The 27,616-nt window shown below is 35.3% G+C and overlaps 1 protein-coding gene across 4 annotated transcripts in view; it reads right to left on the reverse strand.

The window, feature by feature from the left end:
- OXR1 (oxidation resistance 1) overlaps window positions 1–27,616 on the reverse strand; it is a 451,232-nt gene that overhangs the window by 149,074 nt on the left and 274,542 nt on the right. Inside the window, exon 1 of one of the 4 annotated variants that reach the window (XM_019750595.2) lies at window positions 1,456–1,675. The exons of the other annotated variants lie outside the window; for them this stretch is intronic. Within the exon in view, the coding sequence (XP_019606154.1) occupies window positions 1,456–1,468 (13 nt within the window). The 5' untranslated portion in view covers window positions 1,469–1,675. Of the gene's footprint in view, window positions 1–1,455; window positions 1,676–27,616 lie in introns of those variants that run through there. 4 annotated transcript variants of the gene reach the window in all.

Below are 27,616 nucleotides of genomic sequence, written 5' to 3' on the forward strand. Positions count from 1 at the left end.
ACAGCAGAAGTACTTCTACTCTCTGAAATAAGTATTGCAACAAAATAAGTCAAATAACTTGTTGCCTATTTGTGTCCACCAGAATATGGTGCACCCTTGTTATTTCACTGGTCAAATACTTTTCTAGACTAGAAAGAAAATACTGGACATTACTTATCATCTTCAACTAGTACTAAAAGGCCTGTAGGAAAGTCAAAGGTCTCCATTTTTTTTCTCTTCTATCCCAATTATCTATAAGAAATATCCGACTTGTTTCATGGCCAGTTTGTGACTAAGTGCATAGACTTATCCAAAGTCTCACTGTATTACAGTGATTCCTTTATAACATATGCCTGCTGGTTATGTAATCAGCTTTAGCAGTTATTTTCTAAAAATAGGAAATAGTACAACATTATTGTTGCTTCACACATTTTTTTTTCTCCATAAATGTGGTGTTTTCCCTCTAATTTTGTTATTATTAAGCTTTACTAATAAACTCAATAATGACTTTGGCTCATTAAATTAGGCAAGGGTAAGTTGAAATGTAAGCGATCTCTATTTTTATTTAAAACTAGAAGTATTCTCCATTGTCGAATATTCATCCCCAAAAAGAAATTATAGTAATTTGTACAATGGCAGAAACATTTCTGTTTTGATAGATATGCCCATAGATTTTGTATGCTAGATAATCATAACACCGAATAAATATAGGAAAGACAATTTCACTGTCCCCAGGTTTGCTATTTTTAGCTATCACACAGAGCAAATGCCTTGTGTTTTGCTTATAATACTAAGCTAAACATACAAGAACAACTTTTATACTTACATATCATCTTGTCTTACCTAATAGGTCTTTATTAATTTTATTTATCTCAAGTGAGCTATCCTGAGTTTTGACCAGTATTTGTTTTTTCTATACATTTTATGTCTTTCTGTCTATCTTATCGATAATTTTTATAAATTATCTGATAGCATCAGTCACTGCCTAGAAAATGTCAAATTTTCTGATTTTTTTGCCATACTAGCAATTGTTTTGAAAATCTAAATATTGTTGTCTTATAGTAAATAAATGTAATATCAAATGTGTTACAATTTCATTTGTTCTCACGTTTAGAGTGAAAAAATTGCTTCTAGAAGTTTCTACTAATGTAATGAGAAATAAAAACAAGAAAAATCAAACAATATTAACAGAAATAAGATAAATGTTTTAAAGTCTTTTTTTTTTTTTGAAACTTATACCACAGAAGCAAAATATTACAGACAGCAAACATAACCAGAGCTCTTAAAGTCAGAGGATGACAATTTCTGGTACTTATTCCATAGCAGGGCCACTATACAAATACCCAAATCCCCTATCATTTTGTTAATTTCTATGTTTCAGTAGCAGGACTCTGCTTTCCCCAACTAATGATTGACATTTCAAGTAAATGAGAAAAAAAAAAAAAAAAATAGAAAGGTATGATTTCAGAAACTTACTTCTCAGCTTCATGAATATTGGGCATATTTCCTTGTAATTCAGCCTTCTGCAACAGTGGGTTGCTGAGTTCTCTTTCAAACATCCTTCCTATTTCAGTGGGTTTATTTCCATCCTGTATTCTAAATCTCTAAATACAGAGTGTCTTTGAATAGCACCATTTTTTTCCTCCATTTTTAGCAGACTGTTGAAGTGAGAAGTCTACACCTTCCCACTTGTCTCACTCTGACAAATTTTAAGCAGCTTTCAGAGCTGGATGAGACAGTGGTAGACAAAAGAATGAAGAAACAAACATGTGTTTTAGGTTCAAAAGAGCAAGTTATTCATTTACTCAAGGAATGTTCAGGGAAGTAGTTAGCTTCTGAAATTGAACATTTTAGAGGCCTGGACAACATTTAAATATGTTAGCCCCGTATTGTACCTTACAAGTATTAGCTTCAGTAATATTACATTTTCTGAACTCAAATATATATTACTTCATCAAAAAAATGAAAAATACGGTATTTTACAGCAAATTACATGTATTGGTGAGGATGTCGAGAAATTAGAACCCTAGTGCACTGCTGGTAGGACTGTCAAATGCTGCAACCACTATGAAAAACACCATGGAGGTTTCTCAAGAAATTAAAAATAAAACTACCACAGGATTCAGCAGTACTACTTCTGGATCTACATCCAAAAGAATTGAAACCAGGGTCTCGAAGAGGTATTTATACACCCATATTCATAACAGCACTATTCACACTAACCAAGTGGTGGAAACAACTCAAATGCCCATAAATGGATGAATGGATAAGCAAAATGGGGTATATGCATACAATGGAATATTATTCAGCCTTGAAAAGGAAATCTTGTCATATGCTACAATGTGGACGACACTGAGAACTTTGTGCTAAGTGAAATAAGCCAATCACAAAAACACAAATATTGTATGATTCTAGTTATTCAAACTATCTAAAGTAATCAAATTCATAGAAATGAAAAATAGAATGGTGGTTACCAAGGGCTAGAGAGTAGGAGAAAAGGGAGTTTCAGATATGCAAGATGAAAAAGTTCTGGATATATGTTTCACAACAATGTGAATATACTAAACACTTTAACTACCTGTACACTTAAAAATGATTAAGAAGGTAAAAAAAAAAAGATATAATGTTTGCAAGGATCTTAAATTATTCTCTGCCTATCGTTCTGTGTATTTAAAGTCACAGCTGCCAGTCAATCATACACAGGAAGAGAATGCTGGTCATCAGTATAAGTTTTCCAACCTACATCATGAATAATGACTTTACACAGCTGGCTGGAAGTTTGTGGTCAGTCAGAATGCACACACTGCTGTGAACCCAGGGTGATAACAGCATCTGAGCTGCTGCCACAAGACTAGTGAAACTTTTGGGAATTCTAACCAATCATTACTACCCCAAATTTCACTGAATTGAAGAAATGAACAGTTCAAGAACGCTAAAATATAATGAATCAAGAACACACATTATTGGGGTGATCACTTCATGAGTTACATAAATTTCTAATCACTATAGAGTATACCTGAAACTAATATAATACTGTATGTCAACTATAACTGAAAATTTTTTTAATTAAAAAAGATAACATATAGCACCATGATTAAGAATACTTATCAAAACTCAAAACTCAGCTTATCTGAGTTTGAATCCCGACTTTCCTATTTAGAGACTATGTAACTTTGGACAAATTACTTAACCTCTCAGGCTTTAAGCTTTCTTTCTCTCAACTTTATAGTGAAAAATTGGAATTACTTTGTGGAGCAGTACATCAGATAAATGCTTACTGTATTGCTGGGCACATAATAAACACTTAAATCTTGGGTACTGTTATATCTTTTTTTTCTCCTTTTTGAAGAGATATTTGAAGCTAGAGATTTCCGTCTCAGTATTTTGAATGGGAAAATAAATCAAACTGTTTTAGTGAGTCTCTAAAATCCAGCTTTATAATTACTTTGATTTTGTAGAATACTCGACTTCTTCAAAGTAAGATGTTAAACATTCAAATATTAATGGTATTCATTTTTTACCACTGTTACTTTCAAACTATATGACATCTTGTGAAGTAGCAACAGAATGTTGGCATCACCTTGGGGTAATAGAGAGAACACTAAATTTTCAGTAATGATATGAAGGATGGTATGATATTGACAATTAGCTATGTTACATTGGACACATATGGAAGCTTTACATCTTTGGGTCAGTCTCCTCATATGGAAAATTAGATTAATTTCTATTAAAACCTTGAAAGTCAGTTCAACGTGATCAATAGTAATCATGCTTAGAAAAAAAAATTCTGTAAACCCTAACACTATGCAAATGTAAGTAATAAATTCTTTGGAGTTATTTGATAATTAAAATGTCTGATTAGATTAAGAATATATACACATATATAATTATATATATATATATATATATATATATATATATATATATATATATATATAATAAGCTGATGTATAGTATTAGTAACTGTTTATTGTAGAGTCATTATCTAGGACAAACAATTGTTAGTCAATTATGTGCAGGTTCACTTTCATGGGTGAAAATATTATCTTTGTCTCATACATGGACCCAAATTGTAAACTCAGCGAGACTCTTAATTGCTTAATCCAGCAACTTGGGTTTGGAACAGGTTGTTTCACGATTTCCATTCTGGTCATTCCCTCTTCCAGGTTCCTAAAATTTGGGGCCTTTCAAATACAGACTGAAATAAGATTTTAAATGATTTTATTAACAGTGATGTTTCTTCCTTTTTCATTGACGGAAATAGATGCCACATGAAGATGGAGGGTTTGACAGTTGTGTAAGGGAAGCTATGTCTACTTAACAATCCTCCCATAATGATTCACAAGTCAGGGAAATAGTTATTTAGACTTGACATTTAGTTTTAGATGATCAACAAAGTCATCAAGGATCATAACTGAGAGAGATCAAAACAGTGGCTGACATATGACTGGCTTTTCTGTGCTGGACCCTTCTAAGCTATTTACATCCTTTATTTAATTTAATCTTTACAATAATTTTGAGGCAGATATGTTCTTTTCATATTAGACTTAAGAAAACTGATGTTCAGAGAGGTAAAAGTTGCCTAAAGTCACACAACTAGTGAATAATTGAACCAAGACTGGGTCACAGTCCATCTGACTCCAGAGTCAGCTAATGCACCACAAGGCTTTACAACATTCTTCCTTGAATACTCAGAGATAACTCGAAATGCAAAAATAAGTCACCTGCCTCTCCCACTTTGGCTTAGATTTTCCTGCTCAATTGTATTTAGCTAGAGGCTGGCCAGCCTGAGAAGCTGCAAGACTAGGGCTAACTAACCCTGGCCTCAGGTAAGATGAAAGGACACACAGGCGAACCAGAAGATTGAGGAGTTTCATGTGCCAAGGAACTGCCATTATTGGACGTCAGACAGGAAGGGATGGGTTTCAAGCAATCACTGTATAACTAACCACAGCCATAAATAGGGAACTACAACAAAAACCAAACAGTAAGCCAGGAATGTGGTCTGGGGCAAGCTAGGAACCCAGCCAGCTCAAAAATTCTGGAATCAAAATCAGGCAAAGGAGGAGGGAGTCAAACATTTCAGGAGCTATGAGAGATCAGTCTAAGTCACCAGTTTATGGCATTTATTTCAAGAGGGTTTGGTATACTTTCTTTCAATGCAAGAAAAAGGTTGAGAAGATTCTCTAGGTGGTAACTCAGGTCAAAGGTGCTACTATTGCAGTGGTTTAGTTCAGACAATGGCAGGAACCAGGTAGTGGGAAGCCTGGGACAAACCTGCTGATAAAAACAAAGCGAACAGCATGTAAAGACTTTTAAGCTGATGAACATGTAATTAGGTGCTCTAAGTATTTTGCTAACTAATGAATTTAGTACTCAGAGTCCAGAACTCAGATGCAAATGAGAGTATGTAATTAGTCTATTTTACAAATTAACAATTGATCTATCTTATAAGCACATTAAATGTGTTCATTCTTCCTGTCTTCATCACATTTTTACTACTATATATACATGCACACACACACACACAGAGTATATATAGTAAATGTTTAATTCCTTAAGACGTTGATAAGGAAGCCATGTGGGTATGTGGGTGCATGAGAAGAATTGACTATGGTCTGTATCCCCAAACCACATAGAACTACGTGGTTCTCATTTGAACTCAGTTCTTTGCAGAGTAAACAAAGTTCAGATGGAACTCAGAGGTACCTACATGTATGTATCTGTATTAACTGCTAACATTAACTAGTAGGAAAATTATTTCTACCAATATAGGTATTTCTGCTTTAGGAATTTATGTTGTATCAGGCAGTGGAGCCAGGAGACACAACATAATTATAAAGTATAGTTTAGTTACAAAGTTGATAACACTAAGTTATCACAAAAATAGCAAATGCAAAAAGCATACACTAACTCCAGGGCTGGGGAGCAAAAGGAAATGGTTGGAATTATAATGGGATAGGAACTTAGAGAAGAGTTAATACTGGAATGAACCCTGGTTGACAAAACTAGGAAGGGGAACTAGAATGATAGTGACAGGAATGGCAGTGGACAGGAAGGAGTTCCTTCTCTCTGCTCCAGCCTTGCGGTCTCCCTATAGTGCCTGCCAGGGGCAGAGACCAAGGAGCACCTGGCAACAACGCAGAAACTTGGTTGCCATAGAGCCAGGCCCAGCATCACAAAGCTGAGCTGAGAAGGGTAGGTTTGGATCTGAGAGACAATAGCCTACACACTGGCACGTGTAGCAATATGTTCAATGTAATTAACCATTTAATAAAGGAAATCATGTACTTGAGTTATTCGTGTGATTAGTATAGAAAATCTGCAGATGATTCATTTCAAGGTAACATGTAAGGGCGTATTTCATACGTTTAATAATTTTCTGGAAAATATTATGAATTCTTCTAAGTAAAAGTATTAATAGTTACAAGCTACTCTCCCAAAATACAAAGAAAAATAACTTACACTGAAGAAATGCTACAAAAACAATTTACATAAACATTCCACTCCTATATGTAAGATTAGTATATATGAAAAAATGTTACTGTTTTGATTTAAATTGTTGAAGTTCTACTTGCCTGAAATGCAATTTTAATTTTCAAAATACCTACAATATTACTTATAGAGCATGATCACTCTGTCTAAATACATAATTATGTTTGACTTACCTAAGAATTTTCTTTCTAATGTCAGTCATTATGGTCATTACTTTATACAACAAATAATCTAAATAGCACCCAAGAGACATCCCCAACAGATTACTGCCTAAATATTGATTTTTAAAAATCACTCCTAATTACATGTTTTGCATCTTTGCTGGTTACCATTTTATTTTTACAAAGACTGCATGTTTATTTTTACTATGGATAAAAATCTTTGAAAACAGATTATAATTTTTCCAGGTTTTCTGCAATAGAATCTGTGGAACCAAATTTGATCTTTTCCTATGAACTTAGCTACCATTATAAGCACAAATTATTACATAATTCCATATGTTACTAATATAGTCAAAAATACTAATTTCTATTCTTAAAATCTCCACACTATTACTTAAAATAATATAATTTTAACATTTATTAGAGTAATGCATATATATATTTTAGAAAATCTAGAAAATACAGAAAAAAAGTAGAGAAAATATCTTAGCACCCCAAACAAATCATAGTTGATATTTTAGTGCATTTCTGTCCAAGACGTCTCTTTTCAATTTTTGAAGTCATGTTTGTGATCAATTTCTATGTTCAAAGTTATATCCAGTTTTGTTCTTAATATAAATGGTATTTTTCTGTGATATTAAACTCCTTGTGAAAATAATATGTAAGGACTTAATATTCTTTGAATAAGTGAGCCATAATTTAATTAAACACTATTGTTATAAAATATGTCACAACTTTTAAAAACAGAATTTCGGGTTGTTGTTTGTGCGTGTGTGTTATAAACAACACCAAATCTCTCCTTCGCTCCTCTTTGTTGATCTCTCAGCTACCATTATTGTTGTTAATGCATCTACTGCTCTTTTCTAATTTTAATCTGCCATGGACGTGGAAATTATATAATCAAATGTGTTAGGATTTTATCTAAATTCAGAGTTAATGTGCTTTGAAATGAGAATTTGAAGTTGCCCTTCTTAGAAAATTGCATGAGCTTTGTCACGTAAATGAGGCAGCATTTATTTTAGCAATTCAATACCCACTCTTAAAACAAAAATTCTTGGAGATTCTTGGCTGAATCAAATTGGTTGGTGTCATTCAATGTAGATGCCATTAAATGAGATATGCATTCACTTTGTACCTGCTTTAGTTTTTAACACAGTTGGGCATATGACAGTTCATATTTGCATAAAAACAAGGGACGAATAAATAATCAAAATAACAGAATGTAAGGTAGGGATGAAAACATTGCTGGTGCATGTCAAGATGTACTCAGGCTCATGAGTCATCAAGGGCCTGAGAATATCCTTTTTCACATAATCAAGTGAGACGAGAAGAACTAGTAAGAGAAATTTTCACAATCCTCTGTGGAAACTAATTTTGCAATATAGATCTAGAGTTTTAAAATGTCCTTACTCTTTGATTCAATTTCACTTTAAGATTATATGTAATAATTCAAAATGCAGACAAAAATTTATGAACAATGATGCTGATAGTCGCCTTATTAATACCAACAAAGACTGTAAGCTCTAATATCTGATATTAGCCAGATGCTGAATAAAATTCTGGTACGTCTACAAGTTAATGCAAACATTAAAAATGATATTTAGAATCACATTTCAATAAGGTGAGAAAAAGGTATATTATCAAGTTAAAAAACACAAAACTGTGTCCAAGTATGTACATATAAAAGTCTCATGGAGAAAAGCCATCAAAGACATGCACCAAACTCTTAACAATGTTATTATCTCTCGCTAATGGAATTACGGTTGATTGTTAACTTCTTTATATTTTTCTGTATTTTCCAAACTTTCAAAAATATGCATTTTAAAAAATCAGAAACAAATAGTACATGTTGTAAGTATTTTCAATGCTGGATTCTATAACACATGGTAACTGCAGGAGAAATGTTAATTCCATGTAGAAGAATCTTAAATTCTGTCCATGACAGTTTACATTTGGACAACCTGGTACATTAGTTGGGAGAACTATAAAAATGCACCTTAGCTTTGTGGCATAGGAAGGTAAGCAGCCTCCTTTCTTCAAAGGCTCAGGGCCAGAGCCTGTTACTTCCCTTAATGACTGTACTTGCCTTCTATAGAGATAGAAAATTTAACGGGCACTACGCTGTCCATCAAAAGATGTTATCCCCCAGCCTTTCTTGATTCTAGGCGTGGCCATGAGAATAGTTTTTGGCCAATGAGAAATGAACAGAAGCAATGTGACTTTTGGGTCACAGAACAAGGAAAGTTCTGTGCCTATTTTCCCTTTTCCCCTCTTTCACTGGCTGAAATGCAGATGTTGGAGTTAACTTTAGAGACAGCTTTTTAAACCAAGAGATGGGAGTTGAGTATCAGTGATGCCAGAGGAACTAGGAGTCTCTACCCTTGACACTGCAAGTCCTGCCCAGGACTACTTACCCTGGGACTACTGCATGGGACAAAAATAAAATCTTTTGGCCTTTATGATAGCATCCAAACTAGTACGCGAACATACTCATTTGTTAACATACTGCTGCTTTGATCTGGCAGAAGCAGCTGGATTTAGTTGAAAACTTTTAGAAGATTAGTTCATCATTAATTACACCAAAACTAAAATCACTATACTTAGTAGTCATTCCCTAACATTTAAATAATGAATCTTAAATAACCCAATCTATAGGCCAATATAACTATTCGAGGGGGCAGACTGCCATGCTACTTGAAACCAAATGTCCCAGAAGCCATCTCAGCTTCATCTAAGAATTAATGTCTTTATTTTTTCTTAATTAAAAATCACTCATTATATGTCATGTGACCCAGACTTAGTCGTTGGAGAAAATACAAAGTGTTTATTAGGTTAATGTTGGGAGCATTTTCAGGCCACGTGACTTTCCACACCAGGGCTCACATGAGAGTCAAGTTTTCAACTGTTCACAACAGAATGTCAGGTACTTCAGATTTCACAACTTAAGCATAAAAACACCTTGCCTTGTTTCTAATCTTAGAATGCTGTACTACAGTCCCTTCTTAGAGACCTAAATCATGAATTGACAGAAACAGAATACTGTTCAAACACTTAAAATGGCTCTATTTGAAAAACTGATGGATACATTAAGAATCTATTCTAGATTTTCCAAATCATGTTTCCCATTAAACTAAAACACCAGAAAACAAATTATGTATCTAAAAAGTTAGTATTTGGTGTTTCTGACCTAGTCGAGCAGAAGTATTACTAAATACATTGTTAAACAGTATCTTTCTTTTTTCAGACAATACCCAATTCAATAAAATCTTCCTCGAATTTAATTTCTGGAAATGTAAGATAAACTTCAAGCTTCCTTTTTTTTAAATCAAATATATACATATATGTACACACACTTATCTATAAAATCCAATATTTCTCATTTAGTTGTAGCTACTTTGGTGGCTATCCACCCTTTTAGCCTACCAGCATATATTTTTCTTACTCTTGGTAACAGCACCCCCATTTCTGCACCGGTTCCACCCCTGACCAGTGCAGGCCATGTGCTGCTTCAAGGGTAACTGGCTGGACCTCTGAATTAAAAGTAGAATACATGGCTCAGAACTAATTTAACGGACATAACTCCGTATCTCCAGCCACACTTATTAAGACAAAGGTGGGTAAGTAGATTTATTTAGACCAAAGTTCAGGATTTTTGTTTGAGAATGAAACAAATGTACTCTTCTTTGCTGAATATTAATGAGATCGCATGTATGAAATTCAGGCTCTCAAACATTCACAGTAGTTACTTTAGATCAGGCATCTTAATTCTAAAGAAATCTGAATGTGAACAAGGTAGACATCTAGGGACCATGAGGTAAGAAGAGTGCACAGAATTAAGTTTAGAACTAAAGAAGCAGAGTCAAAAAATGGAGTGAGCATGAAAATGGACCCCCCCCACATCATTAAGTAGATAGATCAAGCCTGATTGCAAGTCTGCTTAGAGTCATATGTGCCTATGAATTTCTTTTATTGTTTAATTCTATTTGAGATAGGTCTGCTGTTGCTTGTAAGCAAAAGCATCCTGACAACAAGGAATCGAGACAAATTCAGAGCTAACTCCAACACTAACTTCATCTGCCATCCTGATAACACCAATCCCCTCAATTAATGACTGTCCTTCATTTATTAACTTATTTATAGGATTTTACAGTATGTTCGCTTTCATAAACCTCTGCAGACCCTTCTCATATTTCATGGAAAGGTGGTAGGAAAAAAATCTACATTCATTCTCTGTCTACTTTGAGTCAGCCATTTAATGTACACTATCTTATTTAGTTCTCAAAACTAAGAAGATAAGGTCTCCACTAATAGATACAGAAAATGAGGTTCAGAGAAGATAAAATCTCTAAGGTCACACAGCAGTTAATCCAGCTGTTGGCACTTGAATCTCCAAGCTCAGTCTCTTTCCTTTATACTAGATTGCTTTAGATGAGTAATAAACTCCAAGCGAATAAAAAAGGTCAATGGAGATATCATTTAATCTGTGAGCTTTTGAAACACTAGATACTGTCTCTATACATTTGTATAACATTTTAAGAATTACAATTTTGCTTTGGAAAAATTGAAAATTTTCAGAGCATTTGGAAATAACTTCAATGTCTCTGAAATTGGACAGACAATGAGGAAAACATGAACGTGTTAATTTGAACAGTCTGACAATAGTAACTGTTTTCCCCCATCTTTAACCTCAGTAGGCATTGCATGTTTCAAATGATCCTTTATCAAACAGCTATTTTCAGATTTCTTCCCCATCTCTTTAAGCTAGCCAGATTCCCAGAGTTCACATCTATCTCTACTGTTAAAGCATGATTCTTGGCCATTCTTCTGTTTTCCTATTGTAACTTATCCTTCGATTTTTTGGCAACTTTCTTTTCCATAATAACTTCCTTCCCCTATAGGTGGAGACCAGCTTCTTGGTTTAGTTTTATATCATCTCTTTCTAGTATGCACTCAAGTTCAAATTTCCCATATATTCTCTCAACACCCTGTATAACTCTTCTTTTCAAATTCTCACTCCCCTCTTTTCTCTAAATGTCCACACTGGCACCCAGCGTCCTTGCTAATTGCTCATGTTGACAACTGTGCTTCTTCGAGGTACTTAAAAAGCAAAATCGTGTATAAAGTTCTTGGTAATCATTAACTGATCACATCAAATTGAACTCTATGCAATATAGAAAGTACAAAGCCATTGGCTCTAGACTTCCAGGACTATATATTCTAGAAATATCTTCAAGATTGGAGGGTATTTTCAAGGCTGGAGAGGCAAACACAGTGGAAACAGCATTAATGATTTTCCTAAATGTCACAGTCAGAGAACATAAGGAAGCACAACTAGATATCATCAGATGTATTGTTCACATAAGAGTGGATGATAAAAATGTGAGCAAGTATCAGGGCTGGGGGTCAAATTCAGATCAAACCATCTAAGTCACACCATGACATGCACTGACAAGAATGCAGTGAAAATCAAAACACTGATTCGAAAAAATATATATGCACCCCTATGTTTACTGCAGTGCTGTTCACAATAGCCAAAATATGGAAACAACCAAAATACCCATCAATAGATTTTTGAATAAAGAAACTGTGGTACATTTATACAATGGAGTATTACTTGGCCATAAAAAAGAATGAAATCTTACCATTTGCAACAACATGGATGGACCTAGAGAATATTATGCTAAGTGAAATAAGTCAGACTGAGAAAGACAAGTACCATATGATCTCATTTACATATGGAATCTAAAGAACAGAATAAACGAGTAAACAAAATAAAAACAGCCTCAGAGATATAGAGAAAAACTGATGGTTGCTAGATGTGAGGATGGTTAGGGGGTGGGGGAGAAAGTGAAGGGATTAGAAAGTACAAATTAGTAGTCACAGGGATATGAAATACAGTATGGGGAATATAATCAATAATGTTGTAAAAATCATGTAAGGTGTAAGATGGGCACTGGACTTATCAGGGGGAATCACTTCATTGATTGTAGATGCCTGACCACTGCACTATATACCTGAAGCTGAAATAGAATAATATTGAATGTCAACTATAATTAAATATATATGTATGTATATATATATATATATATATATATATATATATATATATATATATATATAATGGTCACGGGATGTAGAGTATAGCATAGGGAATAGAGTCAATGATACTGTAACAGTTATATATGATGTCAGGGGGTAGTAGATTGGGTGGGTGGTTATCACTTTGTGAGGGTTGCAAATGTCTAACTGTTATGTAGCTTTGTACACCTAAAACTAATAATAATAAAAAAGAACGCAGTGAAAATTATGTAAGGCCACATTTAGCTGCAATGTGTTCTGTTTATTTCAAAGCTTTTGCACCTAGAGATATAAATAGTAATCTATTTACCTTGGAAAAACAGCTCCCTCACAGACATTTCACATTTAATACCATAAGGGGAGAACAGTGAACAGGCTACTAATATTTCACAAGGTTTTACAGTGTTTCTGGGTTTCGTAACAGTGTGGGATTAATTTAAATGGGCACTGTCAAACTATCCAAATATAAAATATGATTTACTAGAAATGATTTTAATGAGGAATGGTGGAATGTCAAAGTGAGGGTATTGATATGAATGTCAATGGAATACTTATAGGCACTTTGCTTCATTGCTCTGAAATTAACCAAATTAGTGAAACAAGCAAGACAGGATTCTCTTTACACTGTTTTAGCAAGACTTTATCCTTGTGGGGTTATAGGATTTTGTATTAGAATAAGAGTTTAGAAAGATGTCCCAGGCTGGTAACATAGCATGCAGAAATGCATATTTTCAACATTTAGTATGCAATGACCTGCATATATTTAAAAACTGGTTTTTAAATATATTTTGCAACATAGCACTGAATATCGATGAGAGTGCAAGGAAATAATCAATCTCTGTTGGCTGGGTTGTGAATTGACATCATCTTTTGGAGAGCAATTTAGCAATACGTAATAATTCTCAAAATTGTGAGAAGACTACTTGAACTTGGCAATTCCACTTTTAAGAATTTATCCTAACAAAGTCATAATGAAGAAGAAAGCTATAGATTTAATTGTATGGCTATTGATTAAAATATTGTTATAGGCAAAAACGAACAAAGTCCAAAAATGACAAACCCAATAACTGAGTAAGTTGTGATATAGCTACACTATAGAATACTATATAATCATTGAAACTGATGTTGTAGAATCATATTTATTGGCCCAAAAAGATGATACGCTATAGCAGGTTAAAGATATCGAGCATGTCCTCTGTAATCAGCATGTTCTAGATGCTGAGAAATAGTAGTGCACAAATCAAAGCCCATCCCCAGCCCTTGCAGAGCACATATTCTGGTGCTTACCTTACAACCATACAGTATCAACCCATTTTGTTAATATGCATACACAGTTTACATATAGTTAGAAAATCTGGAAAATTATATAACATAGTTCTCTCTGGAGAGTGTGTTTATGCTTCATTTCTTCTATTTGTTTATATTCTCTAGAATTCTGTGTAACGGACAAATAGTCATGTTATTTTTAATTAAAAATTTGGGATAAACAAGTCAGCAATAACAAAAAAAAATGGTAAAAAGTAGTAATGAGAAAAGGTTTCCTATCAGACAGGAAGCATGCCACTTTCTCATGATTCAGATATACCAAAGGTACCAAAAAAATGTACACAAGGGGACACTTTGGTCAACATTGCTCAAGCAGTAGTTCGCCATATTCAGAAATGTCTGGACACTAATGGTAACAACTTTGAGCACCTCTTCGAATTGCAGAAGTCAAACATGACTTGTATTTATCTTTTGTTATTAGTATATATTATTCCAAATTTAATACAGTTTTCCTTTCTTAAAATGTGTATACATTTTTTGGCACCCTCTGTATTCCACTTACAAAAAATAAAGCCAATGTTAGACCTCAAAGACAAAAAGAAAAAGAAATGTCAGGCAAGACAACTGTTTTCAATAGAGGCCATCATTCTTTTCACCAAGATAACTCAGGAGTAAAAAAAAAATGATTGTTTAGGTCTTATTTGCTGTGGTTCTGTATTTTAACATCCTTCTAGGGTGGTGTCCAGGATTATGTCTTTTTCTGCAGGGACTAGAGGACACAAGATTTCATTGAAAAGACAGATTTTAGATTTTTAAAATGATACATGATGGGAAAAGAAATAGAATTTAATGAGGGTCTGACGAGTTATGAATGAAGGGTCTGTACTTGGAGTTTCAAATACTTCCTTATGGATCCTAATTCCACAAGGTAGGTGTTCTCCATTTGTTACAAATGCAGAATGTCAGAAAAGGTACCTTGTTCATGTTCCCACGGTTAGGAAGTGAGATAACAAGATTTGAATTCATTCTGGGTCCAAAGTCAGTCCTTCTTTCATTAACTTGGTTGGCAGGGCAGACGAAAATAAGATATAAAGTCAATGGCCTAAAAGGTTACAGAATTTTAGTTCAGGAAAGGATCTTGTAGATCATGTTTTAATTCCCTCATATCATAGATGGGGTTACAATGACTCTGGGATGCTAAGAAACTTGTTGGGGGACACATTCCACCAGCATTAGAGAGAAATGATCATAACTTGAATCATGAAGTGATAATTCTATTTTCTTTGGGCCATTGTTCAGTGGCTGTTAGCAAATTATTCAATGATCACATATCGTCCAGGTAGATAGCTTCATGCAATGAATTGTATTTATATTTTAATTGAAGATATTCTATATTTATCAAGAAACTGGAATAGAGAACCACAGAAATTATTTTAAGAAATTATTTCTTTTTCATTAACTTTATCAACTCTTTCTGAATACTTTGTGTTTCAAAGGGATCCATAATAGACACAGCTTTCAAATTCTGTGGCATATTTATATTTACTAGTCTGACAGACCAGCATGAGCTTTCAAATGTTCCCCTTTTAACTGCATTTGTATTTCGCATCACAATGAATTTTGGCAGGCCAACCCCAGAGAAGTAACTCCTTATTTGGGGAATCACCTGGCACTTTGCTCACAGAAAACAATGTACACAGATGAGACTGAAAAAAGTGTATCTGAACCTATTGCTCACTATGGTAATCACAAAAGATAATATGGCATCAAATCAGTATCTTCCCTTTTTGAGGCAGCATGTGTAAAGAGCATATGGTGCTGGGGCTGGCCCAGTGGCTCAGGCGGTTAGAGCTCCATGCTCCTAACTCTGAAGGCTGCCAGTTCGATTCCCACATGGGCCAGTGGGATCTGAACTACAAGGTTGCCGGTTGAATCCCTCGAGTCCTGCAAGGGATGGTGGGCTGTGCCCCATGCAACTAGCAACCACAACTGGACCTGGAGCTGAGCCTCACCCTCCACAACTAAGACTGAAAAGACAACAACTAGAAGCTGAACGGCACCCTCCACAACTAAGATTGAAAGGACAACAACTTGACTTGGAAAAAAAAGTCCTGGAAGTATACACTGTTCCCCAATAAAGTCCTGTTCCCCTTCCCCAATAAAAATCTTACCAAAAAAAAAAAAAAAGGGTTCTTTGTTAAAAAAAAAAAAAAAGCATATGGTGCTGATGTAATTGCAGAACATGTGGTGAAGCCATGAGCAGACTTTTTAAACCTGAGGAACTGAACCTGAAGTGTTTGCTCCACCTGTCTTGAATCTAAATAAATTCAACATCCCAGATATTTCCATATGCATAGCAAACCTTTATAAAAGACAAAGTTCCCTTTCGCCTCTCCTCCCTGCATCCAATGAGACAGAGAGTTGTGAAAACAAAATAATCACATGAGAGGTAAGAGATACAAGTTCTTAAGTCAAGCTTGCTGTAGCATAATGAACAAAAAAAAAGAGATGTGCTGAAGTAGAGTGGTTTGCTCAGATTGTGTTACCTACTTGTCATAGTCTTACTTGTCACAGCCAGTGACTTTTTTTTTTTTGGCATGGACTCATGTATATTTATTTTATACTGTGGTTTTTCATCCTTTTTTAAAATTAAATTTATGGCAGTAACATCGGTTGATCACATAATATAAGTTTCAGGTGTATGATTCTGTAATACATCATCTGTATATTCTATTGCGTACTCATCACCCAAAGTCTAGCCTCCTTCTGATCAACATATATTTGACCCCCCTTTACCCCTTTCATCCTCCCCCCGAAACGCCATATCAGAGATAACCACCATACTGCTGTCTGTGTCTATGAGTTTGTTTCTTGGTTTTGTTAACCTCCCTATTTATTTTGTTACTCAAATTGTTCCAGCTTTGGCCACTGAGGGTTCTTTCAGATCAGTTTCTGTTTCCATTTGGAATGCCGCTATCCTTTTTATTTACTCATTTTTAAGCAATTCCTTGCATTTCAACCCTGCAATTTGCTTCAGTCTCATCTTGTGTAGTTACTGGAGTGGCCAGTGACTTTAATGCTATCTGGAGCCCAAGCCATTCAGGCCGACACCTCAGCTCAGCCGAAGGGACTTCCAGGGCAAGCAAAGACTTCAGGAAAGAGCCTACCAGTTATCTGTCCAGGTTAGGTACAGGAACTACCTCTGGATGCCTGCTGTCAGCAATCCTGGCCAACTTGATACAACTAGAGAAGTAAAATAGACATTTGGGAGCATCAGAACAGGTTTACGTTATGCAAGAAATGGCTCGGACTGAAACCCTAACCATCTATTGCGGCAGAATTCTGTAACCCGGAGATATTTCAAATTTGACTTAGCAAGCCAGAGTCCCTCTCTTTATTATATTAGTGTCCTTTTACAACTGTATTTCCTTAATGCAATGGACAGTCTGTAGCCAGTGGTTTTCCAAACTTAGTGGCAATGAGAATTATTTGTTTAAAATACAGACTCCTGGGCTCTGCTCTCGAAGTCTAGATTTCTCCACATTACCTCGAGTTTTATGTTTCTCAATGTTTTTAATCCAGGATTCCTTTTGAAATAGGACATGTCTCTCCCACTTTGAGAATTGTGTTTGGGAAACTCTACCAACTACTTTTATCTTCTATTATGAAAAAAAAGAAGTGTCTTTTTTTGGTTCCACTTGACAAATGTGATTGTTATAATACTGAAATACTTGATATGTTTTTTTTCAAACTATCCATTCCCACCATCTTTTCCCCAATTAAGTACTGGTGCTTTATTCCTAAGAAGAATTTATATAACTTGTGTTTGTTCTTGATGTGAGTTTACTGGAATTTAGGAGAGATGGGATGGAGAGACACACAGATTAAGTGGTACCCTTGGTGCCAATTAGCATAGGGGCACCCGTGCTAATTGCAGGGTGAAGTGTATTAATGATATTAAGAGACTTGGGGCAACAAGGAAAGGAAGAAGATTATAATATGGATGGGACAGAGCTAACATTCAGCCAGTTAGAAAAATTTTGTATTGGCTGATAAATAGCCACCGCACCGGCCTAGAAGGCTCTCTCCCTTGTTGTCCAGGCTCTTCTATTTGGCCCCTCAGACCAACTGATGATCCAGAAACTAAAGGACTGCCAATCACCTGGCAGGGGGCATCCAGGCTAGTGACCCAGCAATATAACTGCACTCGATTAGTCCAAGCCTCTGCCAAAGTGGTTGCTCAATATTTTAAACGTCACCCTTGAATAGAGGTAAAATATTTAAACATTCATAAAAACCAATTATTTTGATTGAGCCAACTATAGAAGCAGGAGAAACATGAGGAAGCCCAGATGAGACCTGAAGAATCACCAAACTAAGCATTACCTAAATTGCCAACTCAAAGAATTGTGAGTTCAATAAATGGCTGTTGTTTGAAGCTACTGGCTTTTGAGTTGGTTTGCTGTGCAGCAGTAGCTAACTGATACAAAAGGGCTACATGCGTTTACTTCCCAGAGTAGTCTGTTCAAGAGTGAAGCTTTTCTCAAGCACATGTCATAGAATCATGTAATTCTCACAGTAACTCTAGGAAGTGATAGCTATTCTCACTCTATACATGAGGAAATAGACACTTAGAGAGGTCAAATGACTTCTTCAAAGTTAAAAATCTAATCAGTGGTAAGACCAGAATTCAAAGCCAGTTACATCTGACTTCAAATCATTGAGGTTAACTTCTATAGTAACACAAAACATACTTTAGTTTGCTGATATGTGTACAATTTTCAATTCCGCTTCTGAGTTAGTTATATTTAAAATTATTCCTTATTGATTTTTCCTTTTTTTAAATTAAGATGGAGCCTTTTCTCTTAAAAATAAAAATGCACAATATATAAGACAAGTCACAACAAAGATCTTCAGGGATCTTTGTCACTAATGTGAGTGACATTTGGACTCTGTCACTAATGTGAGTGACATCTGACCACTGCATAGGACAGTAGCTCTTCTTTATGATGAGGTCTGTTCTTATTGCATTTTAGCTTTGCTCATCCTTAGTTGCCTACAGCAATGGAGAATAAATGCTGAGTCTCAATACCCCTTTTTGGTGTCAATCGATCCTATGTGATAATTCAATAAGTAGAATCTACAGGAAATATTTGCTTCTTTCTCTTCTTAGAGGCTGCCTTGCAATAATGTTCTCAATAAGTATGTAGAATTCCACAAATCAGTAATTTTACTGAGAATTGCTTTCTGCTAATTCTGTGGCTCAGATAAACAAGCCCAGGAAATGTTAATCACCAGAGTTGGCTGTCAGTCACTGTCATCATATAGGAGAAACCTAGGCCAGAATAATAGCCTCTGTGGGTAACATAAGCTTTAATGGTATGCTTCATATAATTAAATTTTCATTTTAAACTGAGCACTAACTTACAGCTATGTATGGAATTATTTCCCATGCTTCAGTTACCTTATTAAAGACAGCAAGAAATTAAAATCGTTTTAAGTGCCATAAAGGGGAACATCTCTTTCAATCCTGCTGATCAGTTTTTCAGGTAATGGGTTATATATCCTTTATTAGAAAGAGAAAAAAAAACACACATCTTAATTAATTAATTGGAAGGGCTCAATGTGGCAAATGTTTCATTAACTACAATTAGAGCAAACACTGAAAAAAGAAGGCATTCAAGTTTACTTGTTTGCACAAGAAAAGAATTCAATTCACATACGAGTTTAGGAAAAAAGGAAACTGCAGGTTTAATACTTTAATAGCTTCAAGGTTACAAAATAAATGAGGGAAGGGAATTGCTTAGTTTCAGATGAGAGAACCAGAAACCATGGCCTGAGGCTATGGAAGGAAGCTCAGACTAGCTGTTAGGAAACTGTGAGTTAGAACACTTAGGAGTGTAGCATCTACACAGAAAAGTGACAGTGAAGCAACACTGAAAGAGATATTACATAATCAGTGAGGAAAGATTATGTAAAATAGGTGTGGCATTAGACGGTCATCTTGCATAATAAGGGGTTTCTGTGCAGCTTTTGCTGAGATCAGTTTTCAATTCCTTTTGTATGTTCTATTTTTCAAGGACTTTTCACATCCTACTATGCTCAGCTGTTTATGGTCATATTGAATTGTCAGAATCTAGGAGCTAGGTATTTTTATTACCCCATTTTACAGCTGAGGTAAATTAGAGGAGAGATACTCAGTATTCTTCCAGCTCACCCAGACAATAAAGGCAGGGCCAGGCTGTGAACACAGATTCTGTCATATGGTAGCAACGCCTCTGCTCATCTCTAGGCCCCACAGGTCTGATGCAGAGACAGTAACATGGTGGTAAACATAAAAATTTGTAATCTTCACCACGACAAGGCCTCGCTTTACCTTTCTTCCCGGAATTGTCTAAATCCAGTCTTAAATGAAAGCACAGAACAGGTCTGTGATGCCACCTCACTGCTCACCAAACTTTCAAATTGTGCCCATAGTCAAGTAACGAGGGCCTGGATGCTGAATGTTCAATCTGCTTCTTCTGCTTCTCCACAGCATACTTTTCCTCTTCTCTCTGCTTTACAATTCTACTCCACGATGGCTCCAGTGGGCCTAGTCAAGGGTCAGGCCTAATGCTATGTTTTGCAGAGTTCTCAGATACTGCTGGTGCTTTCAAGAATATGTATTTTGCTGCAAGGCTTAGAGAGTTGGCATCTTTGGGGAATTTCCCGCTGCTGCATCTATTAACATTTCCCCAAACATTTTCTCTCCTAACAATCTCCAGCCAAAAGAAGAGAACTCCCACTGCTGTTTTTGTTCTGTGTTAATGCTACAACTGAATAGAACTTACTTTCCAAATGGACATTGCAAATTTTCCTCAGAGGCAAAGTCTTGGTTCATAATAGATGCATGGACAGCTTTACACTATAGCCAATTTCTTCTTCCTAGAATATGCTGCTCATATACTCTTCTAACACAGCAGATTGCTCAAACCCTACTCTGAGGGAGTCCCCCAATCATAGAAAAATGTTTTCCACTCAATGGGATAATAATCCAGTTTTTGGACAAGTACATCAATTTATATTATATTATATTATATATTATATATTGTATTATTTATCTTATGTTACTTATGTTATATTGTACTTATCATATATCATATCATTATATTTACAGAAGGAAAGGTTTTATTGATACATAAATCATACTAGTAAGATGAGGAACTTACAGAACTTAGGCCAAAATAAATAATAATTTAGAAATGCCTTAAGTAGAGGAGAAAATTATACTATGTAAGACTCTATTCGGTATCCTGTTAGGTGAGCAAATGTAACATTCAAATATATTATTAGTCTGTACATACCATCAGTCCCACAGATCCCCAACTTTATCAGTATTTCCATAGTCAACTCTCTCTCTGTGGCAAAGCTTTATTTCAAAACATGAGCATGTAGTTAAGATCAGAATTTGATCTAAGGTGTTTTATTAAGCTGATCAGAAACAGAGGCTAGAAAGTCTTTAGTTTGTATTATACTTTACCTCCTTACCATTATTTGAGGAAACCGAGCCTAAGATCATTAATTAGAACCAGCACATTCATTTTCTGCACAATGGCAGGAAGTGCACCCACGTTAGATTTGCTCCCATCAAAAATCTGCTTACGTAAAATATACTCTTGAAGTAAAAAACTCATTTTTATCAGGGCAATTTTTTTCAGGGCATCAGCTACTCTGTGGCAAAAATCTAGTTCTAGAGCATTATATGATAGATGATTGTTTTGGAACAGGAAATTTACTCAGTATGTCTGGTTCTCAGAGTATTTTTTAACTCAGATCACATCTTTAATAGGTTAAGAAAGGATATAGCTATATATCTCTATCTACCTCTCTGTGTATGCATGTGTGTGTGTGTGTATATATACACACACACACACATATATACATATATGTATATATATATATATATTATACATATATATACATTCATATATATAAAACTTTCTCAAGTCATGGGGAGATTAAACAATACATACCGGCAAATTGTTTTGGTTTAACTGATCGAGGAATGAATCTAGACATCTATTAGTTTAACACATAGTTGGTATAGGCAGAATTCATTTTTTTCTATACAAGCAGTAGAAAAATATCAGTTTAGACCACTTTTTCACAAGAATACTTATTATTCCATATTTATCAGCATGGTGCTGGTTGTTTTTCAAAGAGAGGCAGCAAACTTATTTGTAATGGATATGGAAAATTTGAATGCCCTCTAATAAGATAACCAAAATTACTTTCACATATTTTTCGTTTTAAACATCAATGGCAAGAACAAATATATCTTCACAGGGATGGAGGAGTCATGCTCATCCTTTGTCAAGATCCGTAAACAGATCTGCCATTGTTACAAAACAACTACTTAGAAAAGTGTAGTGATAGCTGTGCTTCTTACCAAACGCTTTTAATAAGAAGATTAACTTGCAAGAGACATTCCTAGAAGGACAACTGTTTGAAACCACGTCCTCACTGAAAGCATTGCTGTTGAAGAAGTACAGGAAAGACAAACACAGGGGGAGCCACGTGGCCTTCTCTCTTCCAGGGCAGCTCAAATGTGGAACCACTAGGCTTTTCCTCCCCAAGGATGGTAGACCATCAATCATTAAAGATCAGAGATGGGAGGGTGAGGAAAGGGCTGCATTTCAAGGAAGGGGTCAGCACTGCCTCTGAAGGGGTGCCATCCAGTGAGCCCATAATGAGGAAGCAGGTGCTCATACACTGGACACTCTCAGAGAGGCAGGGAGATGGCGCCCAGTGCATGTGGACCAAGTGACGTCTACAGAAAATCATTGATGTTTGTCTCAGTCACTTATTTCTACTCTAACTCCATGCATTTGTGCAGGAGAATTCAAAGCACACAAAGAATCTTTGTATTAAATATTCATCTTGATTACTAATTCCTACATGGCTCCAGGGACACAGATAAGCCAAAAAGAAAAAAATATATACATTCGATGAGACACCTACTGCACCCCTTGAACAAAGCCAGTCATGACTAATAATTGAAATAGATGGTCATCTGCAGCGTTTATTAAGGGAGCTCCAAAGATACTCTTGACACTGATCATCAAGAGAAAACACAGAATACTCACTCTATAGCCACCAGATACTTCAGAGCCTGAGAGGTATTAAATACAAGCCTTCTTCCTCAAAATCCCCCTCCTATGAGAAACTTCAGCCCTGTCTAAAATGGGAAAACTTGTATTTAGATATCTCTGACATCCTGTCTGTTCCTCTTCCCTGCCTTCATATCTCTACACCTACTCCATCAACAAGCCCTTCAAAGAGATTCTATTAAATCCATTCACTTCTCTCTCTGTGACTGTTATTCTAACCTAAGTTACTATCTTCCCTTCTACACTGAAATAGCATCCTAGCTGGTCTTCCTGCTTCTAACCTTGTCTCCAATAATCCATTCTTCACACATACTGACCTTAAAATATATACATAATTAGGTTCACATGATGGCTGTTTAAACTCCTTACTATGGCCTCTGAGCTCCAATATGACCCACTCCAATCTTCCCCTATAAGTTCATCTACTTTCCTCCTCCTTCACTCTGCTGGCCTTATTTCGTTTCCTACTTACATGTAGCTCACCCCGACCTCAGGGCCTTTGCACTTGCTATTCACTGCATTTGGGATTCTTTACCCCTTGATGTTTACATGACTGGCTTCTTATATTTAGGTTTTAATTTTAAAATGACTTCTTTGGAGATACTTTCCCTGATGGCCCAATCTAAAGTATCCACCCACCATCCATCCTTCTCTTTGATATTGCCACATTGAATTTTTAAATATTATTACTATTTTTATTGGGGTGAAATTCACATAACAAAATTTCAAAGTGAATATAACTTAATTTCAAAGTGAATTATTCAGTGGCATTTAGTGCATTTGCACTGTCGTGCAACCAACCTCTACTTCCAAATATTTTCATTACCACAAAGGGAAATGTCATATCTGCTAAGCAGTTGCTCACCATTTTGGCTGCTTCAGACCTGGGCACCATCTATCTGTATCAGTCTCCATGGATCTACCTTTTCTTCACACTTCATATAAAGAATCATACAATATGTGACCTCTTTGTTTCTGGCTTATTTCACTTAACATAAGGTTTTCAAGGTTCATCCACATTGTAGTGTGTATCAGCACTTCATTCCTTTTTATGGCTGAATAATATTCCATGGTACGTAATATCATAATTTGTTTACCCATTCACCCACTGATGTACAATTGGGCAATTTTAAAGTTATTTTTAGGTGTGCTTTATCTGTAATTATCATGTTCATTTATACTGTTACTTGTTTGTGTCCCTCTACCACTGGAATAAAAGTTTTGTGAGATCAGGGCCTTGGGCCTTGGCTATCCATTACTCTATCTCTAGTAAATCATTAGAATAAATAATGGCCAAACTCATATGCCAACGGCATTGGAGGATTTCTCACCCATGGATTTCCTCTGAAGTTCACTGCTGATACCTTTGCTTTTCCCACTGCTGCCGTAAGGAAAGGTCTCTCAGTAGGGCCTCACCCCCACTTCTAAAATCCAGATGAACTTTAGTATTGCTAGATGGCGTGTAACATTTTCCAAACATTTCCGGTCATAAAATTCACATTGAAAAAAAAAAATCACATTGGATGAATGTTACAAGTCCTCTTCTCCTCACTAGGTTTGGAGTGGGGACCTCTACATTAAAATGCTCATGACCACTGTTACGATCATGGAACATCCCAGGATAGTGTATGATCATGTACATTTAGGAATCTTAGCTTACAGCGGCATTTCTAAATATAACTTACACAGAATTACCTGAAGAGCTATTTAAATATATCAATGCCTTGGCCAAACCCCTAGATATTCTGATTTAGTATTTAATCTGGGGTAAGGACTGAGCAATGGGATTTTTAAAAATCTTCCCAGGTGATTCAAATGGATAGGCTGTCATGGATTGGGGGATTTGGATATTACAGAGAGGATAACAAGAAAAAATATTCTGTAACACTGAAAACTGATGATAAAAATATAAATACAGATATAAATAATATAAATGTTAACATTAATAACTGGAATTCAGACTTAAGAATTTTTATTGAATGTTTACTACATTCCAGGCATAGTATCTATATATTTTTGAAAACAAAGACATATAGAACATAAATTTGGCACTCAGGGAGCTTATAGTAATGGGGAAGATAATATTTTTAGCATAAAATATCAAGTACTAGGTAGTATGATGGCTTCCTGAAAGTAACGCTACTTGAGTTGAAACTTTAAGGAAAAATAAAAGTTAACGTATGAACTTTTTATTTCTTGAATTTTAATATTTTTGGACTATGGTTGACCTCACGTAAATGAAACCTCAGAAAGCAAAACTGCAGATGGGCGGGGAGGGGTAACTATTGAATACATTTTGCTTTTAGTATAGTAATGTTTTTTAAAAATATAATACAAGAATAGAAATTATATCATAAAATGGTATTAAAAGTTTATTTTGGGTTTTGCTTTCTAATACTAGTATGCAAGATTTTATAGAGTTATTTCCTTTGAATAAGAATGTATTTCTAAATATGTCTAAAAATTGTTTTTTCTCCTTGTGGCTTAGAAAAATTTTCTTTGCTGAGATGCCAGCAAGTGCTTATGAAACACTAACTGCATACCCAGCACTCTGATCACGGCTGGGGGTATTTAAGAGAAGAATAAAAGAGGCTTCCATACCCAGGATACTATTATTTATTTGGAGAGATAAGTTAAAATGATCCACTCCCACGACCACACTCAAACTTACAGAAACCATGTGGAACTAAGAAAACTGAGAACCCACCAACGTCACTACTATTAAGAGAAATGAAATATTCATGCTAATGAACATATTGCATTTCAAATGAATTTTATATCTGAAAATCTAAGGATAAATATAGTCTCTGGCCACCTCCATCCACCAGAAAAGCTATGTATTTTATCTTTTGCAAATGCAAGAGTCACTGAACCCTCTCTTAGGAAGACACAGAATAAGTGGGATCACAACGCACTTTTGCTCTGTGGCTTTTCACAAATACATCTGGCCAATGAGCAGCTAAATTTGCAACATGTTGTCTATCAGGGAGACTTAATATTTAATGTGTCTGAAGCCCCTGTGGATTTCTAGGACTGATCATACTGAACTCAACTTTGAATTTTTTAATGTAACAATAGTTGAGGCCTGAAGTCCATAGATTTACACTGCCTGAAAAACAGAAAACATAGCCGCCCACACGGAATATTCATATAGAAGTTGGGAGACATGAGCAAATGTATTTGCTTGATAAACAGAAGTGGGATCTGTAGGATAGGTTCATAAAGCACCATCCAGTTTCTCATCTCAGCTGCAGCTTTTCTGGCAACATGGAGTTCAGCCATGGCCTTTGCTTCCAGGGAAGCTCAGAGGCAGCAGGCCTCCCACCAGAAGTAAAGCTGTAGGATCTATGCGTATAAATCCTCCCCGTTCTCTGAATACAACTATCCTCCTAGTATGAGTGATTCTCCGGGTACAAAGAATTATTTATTGAACCTTTCCTTTTAAATCAAATCTACTTTAAAAAAGCTTAGCTAGCATACTAACAAAGGAACATAATGAAGAAGTCCCACTCACTAAGACACTGAACTTAGATGGGACCTTAGCAGTCTAAAACGAGCGTTATCAGAAATGAAAACCAGAATTCAAGTAGCTGATGCGAATTTCATTTTAGCCTATGTGGGCAAAAAAGTGAACAAATGTTAAAGCAAATAACTAATTAAAATATATATATAAAGTATATATATATATCAAGTATATATGTGTGTATATATATATATATATATATATATATATATATATATACACATATATATGTATTTTAATTTTTATTATATTTATTGGAGTGACATTGGTTAGTAAAATTATATAGGCTTCAAGTGTACGATTCTATAATACATCATCTATATACTGCATTGCGTGTTTACCACCCAGAGTCAGTTCTCCTTCCATCACCATATATTCAACCCCCTTTACCCTCTTCTACCAGCTCCCCTTCCACCCTTACCCTCTGGTAACCACTAAACTTTTGTCTGTGTCTATGATTTTTGATGGTTTATTTGTTGCTTTCAGTTTATATCCCATATATGAGTGAAGTCATATGGTTCTCAACTTTTTCTGTCTGACTTATTTCGCTTAGCGTAATAATCTCATGTTGTTGCAAATGGCAGTATTTCATTTTTTTCTTAGGGCTGAGTAATACTCCATTGTATATACGCACCATATCTTCTTTATCCAATCATCTATTGAAGGATACTTTGGTTGTTTCTATGTGTTGGTATCCAACCAACAACCAGCTACATAGGGTTCAATAATTGCTGTGATTAGGGAATATTTCTTATTGAAATGAGCAAAATTTAGTTGAAACATAATGATTGACAGAAGACATCAGCCACAGAATAACCACTCTAAAGTTCTCTTCTATGCAGACACTTTGGGAATAAGAACAGAGAATTTGTTGTTGTTGTTGTTGTTGTTATTTATGTTCTAATATCCAAAGTCTTTGCAAAAAAGAGAACTTTAGAGTGGTTATTCTGTGCCTCATTTCTTTT

Source organism: Rhinolophus sinicus, linkage group LG12 (genome assembly GCF_036562045.2).
Source record: "Rhinolophus sinicus isolate RSC01 linkage group LG12, ASM3656204v1, whole genome shotgun sequence".
NCBI classification, from domain to species: Eukaryota; Metazoa; Chordata; class Mammalia; order Chiroptera; family Rhinolophidae; genus Rhinolophus; species Rhinolophus sinicus.